Here is a 23115-nt window from a genome sequence, read left to right as displayed (position 1 = left end):
GTACAGCATTTTACATATGTAAAAATGCAAATACTGTTATTTATCTTTATGATTTAATTTAGGTTATATAGATTGTATCAATTGTAGTGCTCAAATCAAATGTTTTACTCTCAATCAAACATTCTCCCTTAGATTTCAGTGATTTACAAGTGTTTTGTGAATCAGTTCAACCAAATCATTATAAAGAACTGTTTCATGCGAGTAAAGACGCTGACTACCACCCCTGAAGTCCTGAGTTTGAATCCAGGGTATGTTGAGTGACTCCTAAACAACCAAATTGGCCCGGTTGCTAGGGAGGGTAGAGTCATATGGGGCAACCTCCTCGTGGTTGCTATAATGTGATTCTTGCTCTCAGTGGGTGCGTGGCGAGTTGTGCATGGATGCCGTGGAGAAAAGCACGAGGCCTCTGCATGTGCTACATCTCTGCGGTAACACGCTCAACAAGCCACGTGATAAGATGCGTTGATTGAAATCTTAAAACAATAATAATTTGAGAGTGTGAATTTTTCTAAATAAATATTTATTATGAATTTTTGAATTTCACATTAAAAAGACAACCCTGCAGATATTCCTTGCAGCAGGGATTTAAAAAAAAAAAAAAAAAAAAAGCATGACCAATATTATTTTTCAAAACCATTATATTTAATAAATGAAAAACCCACTGAGCTTCAAATAGCTGACTATTTTCTAAATAATTCTGTTTGTATGAATAGAAGGCAGTGAATATACCATGGTGATAATATTCTCATAGCTTTGAAAAACATCTTTCATCAAAGAACTGCCTAAAAAAAAAACAGCAACACTTTAAATCAAGATTTTATCATACACAAATATATAATTATATATGCCTTCCTAAGGGCCATTGTAAGGAAAAATGTACCAAAGGCGTGTCCCCATGACTTTCGACTCATATAATAAACATTATACTGAACTTTGTGAAACTTTAGTCACATGATGTGCTACATTTCACTTTAGTATGCTATTAAAATAAATATTTTATTTTTTGTTGTTGGATTATCAGTTGACTTTCCCCATTCATCACTCATTCATTACATTTTAATAGGTTATAATTTAATTGTCTTTGTTCTTGCACTTTCTGTTCAACCTTGTTATGCGGTCAGATTTTTCATTTGAGCAAATTAATCAAACAGAGGTGAGTTTATTTATCAGTATTTCATTATGTTCACACTTATACTGGCCTTGTCAAATTCAATAGTTAAACTTTTTATAGTTTGACTCTTTTAAGGAAAAAAGTCTTTTTACAGTGAATATACACTCACCTAAAGGATTATTAGGAACACCTGTTCAATTTCTCATTAATGCAATTATCTAATCAACCAATGACATGGCAGTTGCTTCAATGCATTTAGGGGTGTGGTCCTGGTCAAGGCAATCTCCTGAACTCCAAACTGAATGTCAGAATGGGAAAGAAAGGTGATTTAAGCAATTTTGAGTGTGGCATGGTTGTTGGTGCCAGACGGGCCGGTCTGAGTATTTCACAATCTGCTCAGTTACTGGGATTTTCACGCACAACCATTTCTAGGGTTTACAAAGAATGGTGTGAAAAGGGAAAAACATCCAGTATGCGGCAGTCCTGTGGGCGAAAATGCCTTAATGATGCTAGAGGTCAGAGGAGAATGGGCCGACTGATTCAAGCTGATAGAAGAGCAACTTTGCCTGAAATAACCACTCGTTACAACCGAGGTATGCAGCAAAGCATTTGTGAAGCCACAACACGCACAACCTTGAGGCGGATGGGCTACAACAGCAGAAGACCCAACCGGGTACCACTCATCTCCACTACAAATAGGAAAAAGAGGCTACAATTTGCAAGAGCTCACCAAAATTGGACAGTTGAAGACTGGAAAAATGTTGCCTGGTCTGATGAGTCTCGATTTCTGTTGAGTCATTCAGATGGTAGAGTCAGAATTTGGCGTAAACAGAATGAGAACATGGATCCATCATGCCTTGTTACCACTGTGCAGGCTGGTGGTGGTGGTGTAATGGTGTGGGGGATGTTTTCTTGGCACACTTTAGGCCCCTTAGTGCCAATTGGGCATTGTTTAAATGCCACGGCCTACCTGAGCATTGTTTTTGACCATGTCCATCCCTTTATGGCCACCATGTACCCATCCTCTGATGGCTAGTTCCAGCAGGATACTGCACCATGTCACAAAGCTCGAATCATTTCAAATTGGTTTCTTGAACATGACAATGAGTTCACTGTACTAAAATGGCCCCCACAGTCACCAGATCTCAACCCAATAGAGCATCTTTGGGATGTGGTGGAACGGGAGCTTCATGCCCTGGATGTGCATCCCACAAATCTCCATCAACTGCAAGATGCTATCCTATCAATATGGGCCAACATTTCTAAAGAATGCTTTCAGCACCTTGTTGAATCAATGCCACGTAGAATTAAGGCAGTTCTGAAGGCGAAAGGGGGTCAAACACAGAATTAGTATGGTGTTCCTAATAATCCTTTAGGTGAGTGTACAATGGTGATCTTATTTTCATAGATTAGAAGACATCGGATTTCCCTGAAGCACTGACTAGAAGGTATATCCATATATACCCTTGTGTTTTTATGTTATACGTAGTATATCAGAATCAGAATCACATGTATGTGCTTGTAGGCTTTGGATGTGGATGATATATATTTTAGCTGGTATGTTATGATCCTATAAATAAAACAAAACATATTTTCATTACATTTTTAAGTGCTTTTCACTGACCTTTATATTCAGCAGGTGGAAAGAAGCAGTCGTTGGGTGAAGATGAAAGATGCAACACGACCCTCTCCAACAGATCAGCGAGTACTGAAAGAGTAGCAAAAATTTAAAATAAAAATCTATATGGCCAGGGAAACAGGAAGCAATTTCCTTAGAATCAAGCCCATACAAAAGAATGCCATATAAAGAGTGCATGGTAAATGAATCAAAGAACACATTGAGCTATTAACATTGAGTTTAAAAATAGACACGATAGAAAGAATGCTTGTAATTTTATTTCTTAAGGGCTTGTACAGGTCTTAGTATTGTCCCTATTGTCATATTTATCTATCAAGTTCAATCTCTCTGTGGGCTGAAAGCAAAAACTTCTAGTCCAAACTAAGCATACTGAATTACGCTTTGTTAAAATCAACATGGAAAATTAAAACATAGCTGAAATTTAGATTGCAGTTCATTTAATAATTTTTTTGTCTGTTTAGTCACACAATAAAATTGAATGACTTCAGAACACTTAATATAGTGCACAAATCATATGGACTACATTTATGATGCTCTTTGTGCTTAATGGAGCCAAAATCTTTTTAGCAAGTCAGTTCACTTGGCGGCCATTTTTGGAATGCTCCCAGGGTGCTGTTTTCTATGTAAAAAAGCGGCACACAAGTTTAGAGATTATCTGTTTGAATGGGGAAAGCCTGAAATCTCCAACACAGTTGGCCAAGATTATGATCATAGATCTGACTACATAAATTGTGCTTCTTTACCTCGGATCACGCAAAACAAACAGAATTTTCCCATATTGTATAGCTAATGAACATGCGCATTGTCGAGTTAATTGACAGGCGATGTTTGTATCTAGAAGGTGATTGGCTCTTTTACTTTTAGGGTAGGACTTCCTTTCACATTTATGGAAAAGAGCAGCTTGGACATTCTGCCTAACATTGCCTTGTATCGTAAAATAATACGGGGTCGAATTCAGAACTTAGAAATGTGCTTTCTCATGAAAAGACCCCATTTCAGATTCACACAGCAGGCATCAACTTGCTGTGAAGTTCAGATGGAGTTGAATGTAGGTCATACCATATCCATTGAGAGTGTTTGTAGTCATGGTCTTGCAGAACTGTCTCCTGCAGTCATCCATCCAGCTAGCATCCCTCTCAGTTTCTTTAGAAGAGGCCAAGAATGCACAGATCTCTGACTCTGAGAAGGAATATACAACAAGATGTCAATTACAGGCTACAAGGTCTGTGACCATTTATATGGCACTTACGTCACCCTTACTTTTTGACTCTGGCTCGTAACTACCTTGTGTGAAACTACTTGGCCTTCAAAATGGCAATGTTCTAACAGAATCCTAACCAGTTCCTTAAGACAAGCCAAAAGAAACAAACATCACTGAATCAATGAATAGGCCTTCGCCCACATGCTCATACTTATTCCAAAAGGAAGAGTATATGCTAGCTATTAAGAAACTCTGGCCTCTATTTATTGAGCCGGACACAACCGTCACTTTAAAATAAAGATGTATCGCCATGAGAGTAAAGAAGAAAAATTAGCCTGTCATAAAAAGAGGGAAAACTGTCCTTGAAGTTCCAACAGTGTAGTGCCATGGACGATACTATGAATTAAGCTGCACCACTTTTGCTCCATATTTGCACCACTTTTGCATTATATTATTTTCACAAAACCTGCATCTTTCAATAACTACCTGCAATCCAGTGTAACAAGGCACTATCTGCGTTGGTTAATTTTTATACTTTTCAGTGCAAACATACCTCCATTCTATGTAAATTACGCTAATAATAGATTGAGCTTTATTCACAAAAATCTGAGTTATTTGTCACTGTAATTAATGCGCTGTTATCACCCATGGAAAGCAGACAGTAAATGAGACTTTATTAAAAAGAGATGTTTATGTACACTTCCTATTGATCACAGCAGCAGCAATTCATCAAATGAAGCTCAAATGTTGGAGAGAAACAATGAAAATGAAAATTTGTTATATAAAGAAAAAACATCTTCATGCTGTACATTCCAAGATACCTTCATAAAAAAGTATGAATAAACTCCAGAGGCGTCTCTGCATTAGCTGCTTTGACGGCATGTTTGTTTATTCTCTTGAAAGGGTGGGTTAAAATGGAGTACGACTTACATACATCAGCAGAGCAGAGTTAGTCATTTCACCGGAAGAGCAGGTAAAGATATTTTCACTAAAGATTACAAGGTCAAAAACGAATTATAAAGTAGTCCAATATGCTTGGATGAATTGTTCATAATAAGACCAGTAACATACTGTATATTAATACAAAACATAGGGTCAATTTTGATTTCATGCCAACTTTAAAAGTAGACATAGTGTCTAGAAAACGTGGTGCTCCTCTACGAGAAGACATCCATCAAGGACATGCTTACACAGAAAAGCAATATAAAAATAGAGGAGAAGACTATGCCACAAAAGGAATGGCCACTAAATTCTTCTATGGAGAGAAAAAAAAAATATTGATCTTACCCTGTTTTGTGCAGAAAGTCTTGGGCATGTCAATAATGTAATACTTTGGCAGAGGGTATGTGGACACCATTGGCCATGGGTAAGGGTCATTCCCCTATAAGACAGATGGGACACATTGCGTTTTGCAAAAGGATAAAACAATTATTTTCTAGCTACTAGAACTAATATTTACATTCATTTCAAGCCAGGAGTCTTATTTCATCCTTGTGATACCAAAGAGAATTGAACACAAAAGGAAATAAAAGATTTTTAGGAAATAAAAGGTTTAGGTAATCACCTTAACTAGGGAGTGAGTCATCATGTTCAGTCCTCTGTCATACTGTCCCATATGCACCAATATCCTTGTTTTTGTACCCAGACTTCACTAATTCTCTTTACATAATAACAGAAGCTATATCTGCAAAGCTCTAATTATAAGAACAATATCTGTTTTTCACAACACAGTAATGGTTTCTTATATTGTGTCTCCTATAATACATTTGTAATACCTTCCTAGAGTGTGGTGCCGCATTACTAACTGAAATAAACTCCTCCATGGAGATAATGTTGTTATTTGAATGCTAATATTTGAGAACCTACATGTTTCTTTTTCATATAAAAGGTTAGAGCATGGGATATAGATAAGGTATCTGAAACTAGCATATTGAATGGAGACTGTTAGTAACAGCAAAAATATCCTGTGTATTCAATAAGATTAAATCTAACTTTGGGGACCTTTTTGTAAGTGAATATCCAGCATTTGCTGATCACTACTCCTTTTTATTTTCAGAGCACCATGAATTTATTGGGATTCATATTTCTTTGTAAATAATGCGTGTTAAAAATAGGTAACACTACAGTATGTGTCCTGTTACACAGAGAGAAAGAACTCAGAAGCAGACATATACTGTATCTACAACATCATCAACTAAAAGGAAGTAGAAATATGTAAGTAGATGATGAAAGAGGACATGCCATCACCTTCTGCAGAGCTCGGGGAGGTAATGTCCTCTCTGACGGGCCACCAACTGCACCAATTCGAACCAGGATGTGGTTTCTTTCCACAGACAGACCATCAATAATGAATTCCCTGGGGTTAATAAAGGCAGTATAAACAAGCAATAAAAAGAATCAATACATAACCACAGTAAATACATACAGTGGGTTCCATACATCTTGTGACCATGTTTAAAACGGGAAATAAAAGTTTTAGGATTTAGAAAAAAAAATTATGAAAATAAAGAAAGGTAATGATGTAAAACGTATAGGAAATATTTAAGATTATGCATTATTTCTAGGCCACTAATCAAACAAGCAAATGTTTGACCATTTTGGCTTCTTTGTACAAAAGTTAAGACTTCCTTGCTTCCATCGAATCAGAATCAGAATGAGCTTTATTGCCAAGTATACCTACACACACAAGGAATTTGTCATGATGACAGAAGCTTCCAGTGCAAATGAATGCAAAGTATATACATACAGTTGAAGTCAGACGTTTACATGCACCTTAGCCAAATACATTTAAACTGTAGAAAAAATTCCCCGTCTTAGGTCAGTTAGGATCACTACTTATTTTTAAGAATGTGAAATGTCAGAATAATAGTAGAAATAATTTTTTATTTCAGCTTTTATTTCTTTCATCACATTCCCAGTGGGTCAGACATTACATACACTTTGTTAGTATTTGTAATCATTGACTTTAAATTGTAAACTTGGATCAAACATTTGGGTAGCCTTCCACAAGCCTCTCACAATAAGTTACTGGAATTTTGTCCCATTCCTCCAGACAGAACTGGTGTAACTGAGTCAGGTTTGTAGGTCTCCTTGCTCACACACGCTTTTTCAGTTCTGCCCTCTAATTGTCTATCGGATTGAGGTCAGGACTTTATGATGGCCACTCAAATACCATGACTTTGTTGTCCATAAGCCATTTTGCCACAACTTTGTGGTATGCTTTTTGGAAGACCCATTTGTGACCGAGCTTTAACTTCCTGGCTGATGTCTTGAGATGTTGCTTCAATATGTCCACATAAATTTCCTTCCTCATGATGCCATCTATTTTGTGAAGTGCACCAGTCCCTCCTACAGCAAAGCACCCCCACAACATGATGCTGCCACCCCCATGCTTCAAAGTTGGGATTGTGTTCTTCAGCTTGCAAGCCTTACCCTTTTTCCTCTAACATAACCATGGTCATTATGGCCAAAGAGTTACATTTTTGTTTCATCAGACCAGAGAACATTTCTCCAAAAATCTTTGTCCACATGTGCACTTGCAAACTGTAGTCTGAGTTTTTATGGCGATTTTGGAGCAGTGGCCTCTTCCTTGCTGACCAGCCTTTAATGTTATGTCGATATAAGACTTGTTTTACTGTGGATATAGATACTTGTTTACCTGTTTCCTCCAGCATCTTCACAAGGTCCTTTACTGTTGTTCTGTGATTAATTTGTACTTTTCGCACCAATCTACATTCATCTCTATGAGACAGAATGCACCTCCTTCCTGAGCGGAATGATGGCTGCGTGGTCCCATGGTGTTAATACTTGCATACTATTATTTGTACAGATGAACATGATATCTTCAGGCATTTGGAAATTGCTCCCAAGGATAAACCAGACTTGTAGAGGTCCACAATTGTTTTTATGAGGTCTTAGCTGATATATTTTGATATTCCGATTTCAAGCAAAGAGGCAATGTGTTTGAAAATAGGCCTTAAAATACACCCACAGGTATACCTCCAGTTCAGTACACCTCCTATCAGAAACTAATTTGCTAATTGTCTAAAGACTTGTCATAATTTTCTGGAATTTTCAAAGCTGCTTAAATGCACAATTAACTAAACTTCTGACCCACTGGAATTGTGATGTAGTCAATTAAAAGTGAAACAATCTGTCTGTAAACAATTGATGGAATAATTACTCATGTCATGCACAAAGTAGATGTCCTAAACGACTTGACAAAACTATAGTTTGCTAATATTAAATCTGAGTAGTTAAAAAAAAAAAAAATTATGACTTCAACCTAAGTGTATGTAAACTTCTGACATCAACTGTACATACAAACATATACATTTAAACATATATACATATAGTTAAATACAAAATAATAATACAAAATATGATATAACAGAATAAAAATAATGTTATGTGCAGGTGATTTAATGTATTGTACATGGTTGTATTGAACAAAGGAAAGTATTTGGCACACAAGCACACAAGATGCCATCTCCAGTGCATGCTGAAATCAAAGCTACAATTTTGAAATTAAAATTAATTTTTCAATTCAACTTTTCACTCAAATTGTTATGAAAGTAATACATTAAAATAAATAGCATAAAAAATAATTAAAAAAAAATAAAAAATACTAAATAGAAGCAATTTCACTAAAGGTCTCAGACTTTTGGACCCCACAGTCATCACAATTAAGTGCATAAAATAACTAAATAATAAACTGCAGCTTTTTAGTCTAACACTTTTGGAAAGCAGCCCTGTTTGTGTGTCATGCTGAACAATAGTGTTGTCTAGCGCATACGCATGCACGCACCGTATGCCCACCTATCTTTCTAAGGATTTTGCGTATGCTTTCCTGAAATGAGTGATGATACATATGGCCACCAGAAGTAGGCTTTTGACCCGTAAATTTTAATCTATTGAGTCAGAACAATTGTTTTAGCTGTGGTGGGATATTTGCTAATAGGGCTGCAACTAATGATTATTTTGATAATCGATTAATCAAACGATTAATCAAACGATTATTTGACTATTCACAGATTATTGCAAAGATTAATCATTAGCTCTTAACGGATTATTCAGTTTGTGGCCCGACTTAAAAGGTTGTATCAAACGTGCTTACTAACAATAAAGAGGACAAAATCATCTTTTAAATATACCTCTAAATGACATTCACTGAATTAACGGGAAAAATACTTTTTTATTAAGATTAATTCAGTAAAGAAATTCACTGCAAAAAATCCTATTGTTATCAAGATTATCCTCTCGTTTTCCATTTAAAATTGTCTAAAAAACAAAATGCATTTTCTTGAGAAGCAGCATATAAGATATTTAGACTTGCTTTAAGAGAATGTATCTGTAACGCTAGTGTGGGAAACAGGAACAGGCAGACAGGGGAATCAGATCCAAATGCAGTTTTAATAATAGCTAAACAAAAATAAACAAACACAGGAACAAATCAAAGGTCCACAATGGGAAAAAACTAACTAAGGAGGAGGAACACGAACAAAGAACAAAAGGCGAGGGTAAGCAAACTGAGGTGCAGAAACATGAACTGAGAACGAGGGCGAGGGCAACGAGCACAGACATGGACGACGAACAGAGAACGTCAACGCACGACAACGGGAAGGAAAAACAGCAGGGTTTAAATAAAGAGACACGGTAATGACAAAATGACAGACAGGTGCGGACAATAACATGCAGACAGGGCCGGAAACGACGGGAAGAAGGGAAGTGTAGTTTTCACAGAGAGTGAAACACGGGTGGACAACACGGAAGACATGACAGGGAGCGTGCACGGTAAAACAGAAAACACGGGCGGACAACAAGAGAGCGTGACATGGAAAGTGACTAGTGAAACAGAAAACACGGGACGGAGAACACGAAACACGGTGCAGACGACGTGAAACACGGTGCAGACGACGTGAAACACGGTGCAGACGACATGAAACACGGTGCAGGTGAGCGAGATCGTGACAGTATCTTAAATATAAGTGTATTTTTTCACTTGTTTATAATTCTGTGAGTGCAGTTAAGACAAAATGAGGGATGGGAGGGATGAGAGCCCACGTGACAGGGTGTGCATCAGCCGGGTGCAGTTTCAATCTCTCCCCCTTAGAATGGGACATTTGCGCAACTCAGAGAAGAGGCACCGACCACACAGAGAAATGCCAATTTAGGAGTTTGTAGTTATTTACATGATCTGCTTCTGTATTATTTGAACTTTAATAAAGCTATAATGCATTAAAACTGCAAAGATTAAGATGTAACGCCTGGGTGTTTCCTTTAACCTGTTAACCGTTGCCAGAGCGCTGGCGCTCTGAAGCGTTTTTTTTTTTTTTTAAATAGTTCAAAGTTACTATCAGATTTAATGTTATTACCTTGACAAACTATACATCATTAAAAAGATATAAGACTCAAGGTTCAGTATTTGACCACTATTGTATTCTGAGAAACTTATAGTGACAGTAATGTCTTAATTTGTGTCTGGAGTTATGTAATCAAAAAATGAGTCGATACCTTTAATATGAATTATGAGCGTCAGCCGCTCTCATTCAAAAAAAACTCCTGTGAGATCGTCATGACAGCGCTTGATAAAACAACGTCCCTCAGGGCTTTTATCTCAAAAATTTGCAGATTTGGAGAAATATTGATAGATTCTCATAGGTTTACATCAGATTTATATAGACAGGAATCATATTTATTGAATATATACCCAAATGCGTCGATGTAATCATTATGAGCGCTGGAGACTCTGATGTATTGTGTTATCAATCCATACTGGCAGCCTGAGGGCGCCGGCACTCTGTGCACAGTATATGGAACTCCATATATGGAATACACGAAGAAGTGCCATAATCATGTGACATTCCAGGAAGTCCCTGACACAACAAAGCTATCAGAGATCGCTGTAACTGCAGATAAAGATGTTTTGAAGACAATAAACATGATTGCAATGATATTTGATTTATCTGTGTTCTTCGAGCCATGTCAGGTATTTTCATAATAATAGATTATATTGATAATGTAATGCTAATCGATATAGACTTTATCATCGTGCAGAATACTATAAAATAATATATTTTCTGTCTGATTTTTTTATCTGAAGCCAAATCAGAGCACAAAAGGTTTTTAAAACACTCGACTTGTGCTATAAAGTAAGTTTTAGAGCACAAACATGGTTTTAATCTCATAAATTGTCGCGTATTGATGGTGTGCTAAGATAATATGATAGCTAGCTTGGTGCACCTGCTACCTAGCTGTTATTTTTATTAATATTTTTAAATAGGACTGCTTGCTGAAATGTTTCTTTTTTCAAGAAGGTCATTTTATATAATTTAAAATGTAAGGTGAGAACTTTGAGAACTTTCCCTAAAAGAGATTAGGGATTGAAACAGTGTGAATAGCCAGTCGTTAGTAATTATAATGCAGACAAAAGAAAAGCATATTTAGAGCCATAACCTGGCTGGAGAGGTGTGAATGTGTGCAGGGGAGACTGAGACTGAATGGAGATCGTTTACACCACATAAATAAACAGAGACAATAGACTGAATAGATGCTTAAAACATGACAATAAACATCAGTTTGCATTTTAGAGTCTAATCAAAATAAAGTCGTATGACATGAGCTTGAAAAACATTTAACTAAATACAGAGTTTTAGACTTGTCATCTTCAGATTTTAAATATAACATGGTCAAACATGTGGCTTTAGCTGCAGTACATTTCTAGATTGAGGCAATCCAACTTCAATTTTATTTTCATGAAAATATTTCATAAAAATAAATTTCTAATAACTTGACAAAACTTTGAAGCTATTTATAACTATGTTTTTTTCATTATGACAATAATTAATTCTACATTTACAATAAACTGCCAGGTGTCAGCTTTCAAATGGGATCATACTTGTGCTTTTAGAACAAATGGTTTATGAACTGTATCTGTTTCAGTTTGGGTATGCCATTTCTGGGGATTTTTCAAAAGTGGGGTTGCAGCTTAACAGGTTAAAGAGCTCCGACTCCTCTAATTCCACAAAGAGAGTGCTTCTGAATTTACTTATTTGTTTTTTTTGTATAATTCCCTCATACTTTGGGATCTACATCACTTGAGGCTGTTTGGAAAGTTTAGAGTGCATCTGGACTGTGAGTTGTGTAATTATTCCTCTCCTCAGTCAGACACAAACTACAGTGCTGCTCTCGCGCACCATCATTAGAGTTTAATGTTATCCCGTGTAACGTTAAATGAGATCAAATGACTATTCGACAACGAAAATTTTTGTCGACAATTTTTTATTGTTGACGTTGTTAATAATGTCGACTAATTGTGTCAGCCATATTTGCCAACTAATCATACTTTCATTTCAGAAAGGGGTGGGGTTGCCCTCTTACATAAAACTCTGGGATTCCCACAAATGTACTTGAGTGCATATACGCGAATGTGAGGGACAGTCAGTATTTTACATTGGGTACATAAATGGGTATAGCTTATAGTGTGTGTATCCACTGCACTCCCCAGAAATTCTTTCCATCATCTTGACTTCTTGTCGGGCTCCATCCTATAATGTTTGATATCTGGTCTTTTCACGCACATGCGCACTCCTCAAAAACGTATAAGAAACGCCACTTATACGTATACAAGACCACACAAGCTGTGTTCTTTGGGAGGAACCAGGGTGTGTTAAAACGACTTTCTCTTAATCCTTTAAGCAGCTTAAGGAAAACAGCACTCATTTGCATGATGTTTCAGAATGCCGGTTTCTGCAAAAACCCTGGAATAGACAGTTTTCTTAAGTGCATGTGAACGTGGACTCTATGCCCACCTCTTACATCACCATCACATCACTGCTGAACTATATCCAAGTTGAGGAAATACAGCAAAGTTAGAGACGGTCACTCACCCTTCACCTGTGGATGGCTCTGTGACATTGTCTCTCTGACTCTGAAGCAGTAACTCACAGAGGTTATACTGAGACTCCAGCAAAAGATAAGTATCCAGGTTGCAGCACAGCACACTTAAGAGCCTGGAGTAGTTCAGAGAGAACAGAATAGAGAAAAATAAAGAGATTGAAAGGAAAAGCAACATTTCTTAAATTTTCCATTGCTGAAAACTGAAAATAAAAAACTAAGTAAGTTAGTTAGTTTGTTGTTTTGACGACCAAATCTTCTGGCAATCTATCAGAATGATATTAATGGAATAGTTCACTCAAAATGATAATGCTGTCATCATTTCTGTGCTGAAACATTACAATGGAAATTTGCAAGGAAGCCATGAGTGTTAAAAATTGTGAAATCCTTCACTTGACTCATGAGATGAGGATATTCATTATTAAGAAGAGAACAATATAGTGGCATATATCAGTTGTGGAGAAGCCAGAGGGACTAAGCTGCTGGAATTGTAAGGTGACACTGATTTTACCCTCTAATGGTTTCTAATGATATGATTCAATGCAGCTGAGTGGAGCTGATTGGAGAGGATTTTCAGTGAAGCAGTTAAATCGCACTGCACTGCACTGTGAGGCTGAATCACTGCAGCATCAGCGGTTCGTTTGCAACTGAAGACTAAGAACAACAACAGCATTTTAATCAGAATCTCTTGCCACAGTCTTCATTTGATGACAGAGACTGGGTCCCAATTCTTACTAATCAACTATATGCATGTATTGCATAATTTTGTAGTAAGACAGTGAGTCAGTACTGAGTTTACTTTTAGGATTATACATTTAAAAACTGCAGTGTCAGCTTTGATCTCCTTGTCACTTTTCTATAACTAAAAAAAGTCTTAAACATCACTCCTCTTAAAAGCAAACAGATGCACGCTTTAAAAATCCATGAGGAATTATCATCCAGGCAACTTTGGCATACTATTTTTAATGTACTATGATTTGGGATGCAATAATACTAATCTTGCATACCATTTAGGCAAGATATTGTGCGAATTGCAGCACACGCATACTTTGCAGTATTGCACTGCTGTATATATTCCAAACAAATATATGGAGCCAGGAGGTATGGACCCAGAACATTAAGTTTCTAGAGGAAATGAGAGCTCATTAACATCAAGAATATAAGCACAGGTTAACAGGCAGTGGATTAAAAACTTTCAAAGTCTCTTTACAACAACTAGACAGTGACAGTAACCACAAGATAGAGTTGGGTATCAAAAGCATGTTTAGATACTGATAATCCGAACAAAAAAACTCTGCTCTTTAAAAGGCTATGCATTTCTAGACTTAAATACTCTGAAAGTGGGACAATTAATTATATTGTGACATCACAATAAGGTAAAATTGCTCAGAATAAATCTAACACAGAAAGGATTTATTTTTATATAGTTTAAGTTATAAACATGTCAGTGGTGATGATAAGCCTTTAATGTGTGACACATCTGTCAAAAAAATTATTTAAGTAAAGAACATGTATTATTAATTCAAATACATAATTATTTAAAGTTTATGAGCTTTTCTTTTTTCACTCCTTTTTTTGCTTAGGAAAACCAAATGCTTTTACAGATGAGATGATGTAAAATATATACATACACACACATATGTATGTGTATATATATATATATATATATATATATATATATATATATATATATATATATATATATATATATATATATACATACTGTTTATAAATACAATACTGCATGGTCACAAATTTGACACAAGTGGCGACTCATCATGATATTGCCACTAAGCAAGCGTTTTCAAAACTTAACCTTGAGTGACCGTGAGAGTGAATTGCATTGCATGTATTGTGTAAACAGATCGATTTTCACTTAAACAGAGGGATGTGTGATTGGTTAATTTAGAATGTGGGTCTCTCAAGAGATGCATGAGTCACTGTTATTTTATTTTACATAGACCCACACTCAGAAACACCTGTTCATCTCTCTCTCTTCCTGCCATCCCAAAAGGCAGATTCTCAGTCCTGATATACAGTAACAGTCTCACCTAAAGTGACATGAGAGCTCAGTAGATGAAGTGGACAGGTTATCAATGAGTCCTTTTATCAAATCACAGATATGCTACATTCTCTAGCAGGGTTATTGCTTTTTGGAACTTTATTTGTGTAAAATTATCACTGGAAGTGCTGCTTTAAACAAATAATATACCCTGACTCATTTCTGGTTCTTGACTTAAGAGTTGTGTGTTATGAGCTTTTGTCTCTTGATGAAACACGATGAGACTGCTGTAAGATTGGCCGTTTACACAGTACACATTTCTGCGTCATTCTGCTATTCTTTTTTTTGCGAATGAGTATATAATTTTTAAGACACCATGTCAAGTCAAAAGAACTTCAATTTAAAAAATGAGCCTCGAGACACCTGCATTCTGTTCCATTAGTTGCACTGTGTCTAGATTTTTAATGAAAAAAAAAAAAAAAAAACACATTCTGTCTTAACGACCCCTTAAACCCAAAGTATATTTTGATTGTCCATGTTGGTGATTGCTTCGTGCACAGTATTTATGACACAAATTTTGAAATTGGCACAGATTTTCTCAACAAGCGGACAGTCTTCTGTGCTCATCGTCAAAGCATGCACCTGCCATTGACTTTACTGAAAGAGTATCGTAAAAAGTCTTAGTGTGCATGTGTCGAACACGTTTGTATTAATTTGTGGTCAGAACGGTATACTTTGGTACACCGTGGTCAACTGGGCACAATCCAATCCAGAATGCACAAAAAAAAAAGTACACCTGGCCCTTTAATCTTCCTTCTTCTATGGTTCCGTTAACCAGTTAACCAGGACCTCAAATCATGTGGCTTGTTGAGGAGAGGTGTGGCATACATTTTTAAAGCAATTGGACATATGATTTCCAACTGGTGGACAATAAAACAGGCGAAAAATCCCATAGACTTACATTGCAGAGCCAAGGACGGCTCAGAGCCATATCTACGGACCAGAATATCATGGAATTGGGGGAGGATTCTTTTGAATTGGGCCAGTAAGCAACCACACAGAACAACCTAGCAACCACATTACAAAACCTCTCAGAACACATAAGAACCACATAGCCATGCTCTAGCAGCTGGCAACCACCCACAAAACTCTAGCATCATGGCAATTAATTTTGCATGGGTAAGCACCACTTATATTTTTTCATAAAATGCAAAAATCTTTGAAATACATTTATACATTGTAAACATCTTGGATCGTGAAAGAAAGTCTACAATTCTACAAAGAGAATATGCCCACAGGATCTCTAGTGCTCTCTACATCCAACATTTGACTCCATAAAGGGAAAGAAAAGAAAACCAAGCAAGACAGCAACAAACAAACTGCACTTGATTTCATCATCACAATTATCTTCGGATTGCTAAAGGCATCCCAGTGATTGCTATCGGCAACTTCCCCAGCACTGAGGCAATATATCATCTACAGCTGTCATTAACATTTAGCCTGGTATAACACAAATGTATATATATATGAAAAAACAAAAAAAACAAAACAGAATTTATTTTGAATCTCAGACAATATTAAGTCTTCAATTCTAGATCACAGCTGTCTGAAAAAGCATTGAAGAGCACAGATGTCATGTGAAACAATGACACGTAGTTAAATGAGCATATGTGAAATAAAATAATGGAAGTAATCAAAAAACAGCAAAGAACCAAGGCACTTTTTCATATCTGAAACATTTTTATCATGAAAAAATAGATAAAACTCTCCTGTTGATGGAAAAACAGTAATACTCATTTGTTCTAAATCGGTGGTGTTGCAACCCACTTAAGCAGGGAAAAAACAATACTAAATGCAAATAATAAAATGCAACTAACCATATAAATGTGCACAGTTAGTATAGGAAAATAAATAGGCATATCAACTTTTAAAAGGGAGGAGAAAACACGTGTCATATCTTCTGTTGTCTATGTAAAAAGGCCAAGCGTCCAATTAAACTCTATAGTGCTTTGGTTCAAAGTCATCTCACTTGGTAGACAAAAGCCAAATTAGTTACGTAAATGCCAACATGGATGGGTTGCTTGACATACCCTCATCCTGAAAAAAATTCTACCTAGACTACATTAAATAGAGTTTCACTTTCAACTAGAATTAGCATGGCTTGTGTTGACCACAACGTGGTTTGTGCACAGAATTATTAGCTGCCAAGAGCTTGAAAACATAAAAATTTGAGAGACATTTAGAAAAACAAGCAAACACTCAAACGAGACAAGACAAGCCTGTTTTTAAAAGAAAACAACAGGATCTGAACACATCACAATTATTTATAAAAGAAAAAAGAAAAAGAGGCATTTTTTCAAGTAATGTCATGTTAAAAATGTTGCATGCTATTGGGCCTATGTTGGTCTTTGTAATATTTATTAATATATTTGATTTCAAGGAGTTTTTGGTTACTTTTGCAGTCATCAAACAATTTGTCGACCTTTAACCTATTATTTTGGCCTTTTTAGTCACGTAGATCCAGGAGTTCCTTATGAAATGTGTAGGGCTATGTTACGTATGTTACACTCATAATGATAATATTGGCATAATCTTTTTTAATATAAATACCTCCTGAAAGGGAAACAATTGCTGCAACACTATGTAACTATGTAAATGTTTTCTAAGCTTGTGGTAAGTTATCTAGAGCTCTGAACCCATTTCTTTTCTCTAAGCTGAAAATAAAGAGAGAATGTATTTAATGTATTAAACTGAGGAAAAATTGCATCTAGAGTTGATTACACCATTCAGTTTCACTTCCTTTGAGAGTTTGAGCTCTTTTACATTCACATTTACATTTATGCATTTGGCAGACGCTTTTATCCAAAGCGACTTACAGTGCAATTATTACAGGGACAACTCCCCCGGAACAACCTGGAGTTAAGTGCCTTGCTCAAGGACACAATGGTGGTGGCCGTGGGGTTAGAACCTGTGACCTTCTGATTAACAGCCCTGTGCTTTAGCCACTACACCACCACCACTCCTGTACTTTTACATCCTAGTATCACCCTGTCTGGCATTAATTCAGCAAAATAATAGCATAGAGGACACAAAGAGCTTAATCAAACTGCCATTGATCCCAGGAGAAGAAGAATGAAAAAAATAACCAAACAAAAAGGCTAATCAGTTAATAATCAGATATTAACCCTCTGGGGTCGGCAAATGCGCCGGCGCGTTTTGCTTTTTTTTTTTTCATATAGCAGCAACATAGACTTAAAATACTCCGTCATTTATGGTCATATAAATACAATCAATACATGATTATAAACTATAGAGGGTCTTCTTTTTTTGTGTACACTCATATTAACATCAAAACCTTGTGTTTTTGTTTTTAATAAATAAAATAAAAAGGTTGAGCTTTCAGCAGTCTCTGTGTTCACGATCATATTTCAGAAACACGTCACTAAAATTAACTTAAACTCCGCGAATTCTTCTCACACAAACATGAAACATATGTCTAAAGAAAGCTTAAAATGTCTACTTTTAAATAAAACAATTCAAATTTAAAACAAATATTCTCCTGCAATGTAATATGTATGAAACAAAGCGATGTACGGTTTTCCTGGCACAGCTTCATTATCTCTAATGTGATCCCACCCACCAGCAGAGCGTGCCATTCATACGCTAATGTGCTGAGGCGATCAAGGGAAAAGTACACGCCACCGACTGTGAGATTTTATGTAAACACAACACAACTCAACTTTTCTGCATGTTTGTAACGATACACAGGCGATCAAACTCTTGGCTATTAAGGAAGAGTTAACATTTTTCTGAGAAGAAGAGCGGGACTCCGATGAACGTTTGTATTTTGAAGAGTGACTTGATCCAGCAGAGCATACAATTTCAAACGAGTAAGTCGTTTAGTTTTCATTAGCTGACATGCTATTTTATATAAACATGTACATATTTTACTAGTGGGACTGTTTCCAGACAGGATTCAAAGTTTGACATTCAAAGTATTGACATGTCCTAATAGGCAAGTTTTAGTTACATGTAAATGTTGTTATTTACATTGTATGCTGTATGATATAAATATGATATGTAATATGATATAAAAATAATATGAATGTTAGATTATATTTTAATGTGTTTATGCTGACTCATTATCATCAACAAAGCTTGTGCTTGCAAATATGTGTTTAGGTTAAATTAGTAAAATGCACTTTAAATATGCCCATATTAGAAAATCAGCATATTATCATATGTATTTTGGATCAAATAAATGCAGTCTTGGTGAGCAGAATAGACTTCTTTTAATGGTAGTGTAGGTCTAAAATTAAGTCTTTATGTAAAGAAAATATATAGTCAGATTACTTCTTTTAACTTAAAACTTGATTTTGATCATTAAGTCTCCTCACATTAATTCTCTCTCTGTCACATTCCTCATTGATAGGCCCAGAGGAGTGGTCTTTGTGTCCTCAGGTGTGAATCTCATCAATATTCATGATCGTTCACGCCTCCTCGCATATTACCATTCAGCACTAACATTGTCACACAAAAGTTAAATGACTATATTGTTTTGTATGAATGAGTGATCAGGATGATTTTCACATCATTCTGTAGCAAAAACTCTAGGCTACAAGATCCAGTTCTCAAAAGTCAAATGTTTAGTATGTTTAGTATGTGTTATATGGCCTTATTTCAGTGACTTAAAATTTTCGTTTTTTCAAAAACCATGCATAAACATTATTTTCTCAAAAATACAAACCTGTACATACATGTTGCTCACATATTATTGTAGCCCAGTTTGTGCTGAATACAGTGTTATCAGACTTTAGCCATTAATATGTTTTTAAGCAACTGAAAAAAGCACAAATGTCAAGGCATGTCAAAACTTCTCCAGGGCCCAAAACACCCTCAGACCCCAGAGGGATAAAACATCTAGAAGAACCCTCTGTCATTTGTGTGCTCTTGATGTCCACTTACTGGTAGAAAAGTATGAACTATTTATCTTACCTGAGCCCAAATGTGTGGGACTGCTCATAGTTGAAAAGGGAGTGAATCTTTGCCTCAGAGTTAATAATGATGAGGCGGTCCATCAGGTCCTGACAGGAAGAATGAGTGTTTATCAAAAATGCTTGATTTCAAAATATGTGTGACTATGAACAGGGCTAGTTCTATGTTGTACATCACTGGTGACAGTCTGGCCTCAAATGATCATGATTAGAACTGCAAATTAATCTAATCTGAGCAGCTACACTCCATATTCCACAGTTCTGCAGATAATTAACTCATACAGAAAAAAAAGGTGATAAAACAATATTTAAGAAGACATAAACTATGCATGTCTTAAAACTTAGTGAGCTAACAACCTAGAAAGCAGTTTGGCATCATAGACGCATTTGAGTGTTCTATCACATGATAAAATATTTGATTTAACCGTTTGAAAGCACAAAACCAGTCAAATGTTTGGACACACCTACTCATTTTTTATGTTTACAATTTTCCACATTTTAGAATAAAAGTCAACAAAACTATGAAATAACCCAAATGGAAGAATGAGAATTATGCATCATATACAAGTTTAATATATTTGCATCTATGTTTATCTTTTAGTTTCCTCAAAGAATGCATGAATGTCTAGATTACAGCTCTGCACACTCTAGGCATTCTCAATACAAACTTCATGTGGTGCATCCTGAGATGCTTTTTAAAATGTTTTGAAGAAAGTTCCCATGTATACTGGGTGCTTATTGGCTGCTTTTCCTTTGCGATCTGGTCCAATTTTTATTTTAGTTTTGTAAAGAAATTAATACGAAGGCACAAATTACATATCTATGCGCAACATCATAAGTCCATCAAAAACCATACTTTTTAAGGTTTTATGATCATGAGAAACAAACTGTGTGAAACTGTGTTCAAATACTTGACTTACGGGTAAGTCTATACAGTATAAGTTTGGTTTTGAGAGGCAGAACTCACAAAAACTGAGGTGGCCATCTCTCTCAAGTTGTACTCGGTCTTGTTCGGAAGTGCTTGATGTGCCAGCAGCTCCCAAACAGCGTGAGGTGAAGAGAGTATGTTCACTAGTGACAGGAAGGACTACAGACATCCATACACAGGTTAAAATCCAAAAGTTACCGATTCTGGTCTTACTGTGCACAATATTTTCATAAACTTTCATAAAAATGTAATAACTTGCTCTGAAACATCTTACCATTTCCCCAGACCTCACAGAGGCCGACTGGGCTATTTAACTATTTGGAAATAACTGTAGTAATCTCACATTCAAGTCTGGCTTCATTCTGGTATGGAACACTCACTTTTCACAATCCAGTCAATTTCCAATGGATGGAAGTTTCCCAATGGGTCGCAAATGCCATTTCATGATGACATTAAAGTGTATGTTAAATGTGCACTCAGTAACTTTTTTTGTTTGCGTCATCTTGACTTACACAGACACTAAGCAGCTTGAATGCAGAATACAAAATCAATAGTTTTCAGTTTCAGATGCCAACTGTAGAAATGTACTATTCACCTTCAGACATGAATACATAAGTGAAAGTGTCAACCAACAGGGCGGTTACTGAGATTAAGTGAGTTGTATTCAGCTGGTCATGTTTTTTGTTTTTTTACAAAAAATACAATTAATTTTTTAGGAGTAAAACTTTATAATGAGGAAATAAATTATTGAGTGCACCTTTAAAAGTGGAAATTTCAGCATAACCTGATAAAGATTCATTTATAAGACTCTAATATGACTGCTGACTGATTGTGCATAGCACTGCTAAAATCATTTATTCATGGAAATTCCTCAGTTAGTGTAGCTTTTAAAGGCACACAGAGGAAATTGGCAAATCGAAGTCTTATCTAAAGCCATAAAATCTCACTGAAGTGTGGCTCTTGCTTCTAAATAACTAAGTAACACAAAATGTTTTATATAGAAATACCATACATACTTATTGAAAAGTGAGTAATGGGAGGACAGAACCTTGAGGCAGCTTCTATCAATGGGGTCCATTGGAGTTGATTTCGGATGGACCACTCTTACGTCCTCTCGGCCACATTCCAGTGCTGACCACAACTCTACCACAATAGCCTGGACAAAGCCTGCCAAATTGCACAAAGTTTAACTAGATTTACAGCTTGAAATCCAAGTTTAAAAGTTAAAACATTTCCTTCTGTATTGAGTAACAATGTGACAGGGAAAAAATTACTATACCGAAACATTAAGGAGCCAAATGGCTGTTTTTAGTTGCCAAATCACAGAATTGCTCAATTTAATTTGCTGTTCAGAAACAAGATAGAAAGCCTAAGAAAAGGAAGACAGCTGATAACCCATTAATTGGAGGTTTAATAAACAGTATGTATAGTTGAGAAGATAAGTTTGCATTCCTTTTGGTCTCATAAATGTTCACAGCCCTTTCATAATTTATTGGAATTTATAAGATATAAAATATTTTTTATTTAGTACTGCTCTTCAGAATCTACATTACAGATATTCACATAAAGTATAGTATGCATATAGTAGTGTGTTGTCTTCTTGAGCATCAATGAATGTTTGCATCTTGCGTAATATTTGTGTACAAGTCAAAAGCTCGATATATACATTTTAATTGTTTTAATATATTGTATTTTATATCTTTCTTTACTGTTACCAGATGACGCAGAATCTACAAGAGTGCAAACTGAATGAAATCCCAGATACAGTTTAATGTGCTACTCAAATCCCAAACAATAATTACAAAAAGAAATGTGGTACATAATGCAGGGCTTTTAATTACAAGAAGCCAAAAAAACAGACTCTTATTTTGAAATGTCTGCACTTATAGTTGTGAACTCACTGACAGTACGGCTGATTTGCTGAGAAAGTGACTCTGATTTAAACTGCTAACTTGAGCTCCAGAGTTCAAACCCTAGGTTCTTTTCAGGTGATTCATTAAAAAATCCTGGTTCAAAAGAGTCATTTGTTCAAGAGTCTCTCACAGGGTTCCCACACCTTGGTTAATTTCAAATTCAAGGACCTTTCAAGGACTTTCCAGGTCCAATATCCTCAAATTCAATGTGGATGTGGGCACACATTTCAAGTGAGAGCAATGTTACATCGTGTTACCTTGTAAGATACATTGTTACAGTTTTCATGTGTCAAACACAACTATGCAAAAAAGCTTTTTGTTTTGCATTATTTTGATCTATTTGACAAAGATCTGATATTCTATTTGTCGTATTTCTGTTTTGCACAAAACTGAAGAATATTCGGTACATCCTATACTGTACTCTAAAATGAT

At 35.9% G+C, this 23115-nt stretch overlaps 1 protein-coding gene across 2 annotated transcripts in view; it reads right to left on the bottom strand.

Moving 5' to 3' along the window:
• The window catches only part of LOC127624396 (protein broad-minded), a 69541-nt gene that overhangs the window by 26999 nt on the left and 19427 nt on the right, over positions 1 to 23115 (bottom strand). For both annotated transcript variants that reach the window (XM_052099210.1, XM_052099211.1), the window contains exons 21-28: positions 21819 to 21937; positions 20810 to 20929; positions 19844 to 19932; positions 12840 to 12962; positions 6199 to 6307; positions 5239 to 5332; positions 3810 to 3929; positions 2736 to 2819 (exon numbers count right to left, since the gene is read on the bottom strand). In XM_052099210.1, coding sequence (XP_051955170.1) covers positions 2736 to 2819; positions 3810 to 3929; positions 5239 to 5332; positions 6199 to 6307; positions 12840 to 12962; positions 19844 to 19932; positions 20810 to 20929; positions 21819 to 21937 — 858 coding nt within the window. The remainder of the gene's footprint in view (positions 1 to 2735; positions 2820 to 3809; positions 3930 to 5238; positions 5333 to 6198; positions 6308 to 12839; positions 12963 to 19843; positions 19933 to 20809; positions 20930 to 21818; positions 21938 to 23115) is intronic.

This window comes from Xyrauchen texanus, chromosome 30, assembly GCF_025860055.1.
Source record: "Xyrauchen texanus isolate HMW12.3.18 chromosome 30, RBS_HiC_50CHRs, whole genome shotgun sequence".
Classification (NCBI taxonomy): Eukaryota; Metazoa; Chordata; class Actinopteri; order Cypriniformes; family Catostomidae; genus Xyrauchen; species Xyrauchen texanus.
Note: the sequence above shows the minus strand (reverse complement) of the source record. Positions and strands in the feature narration are given on the sequence as shown.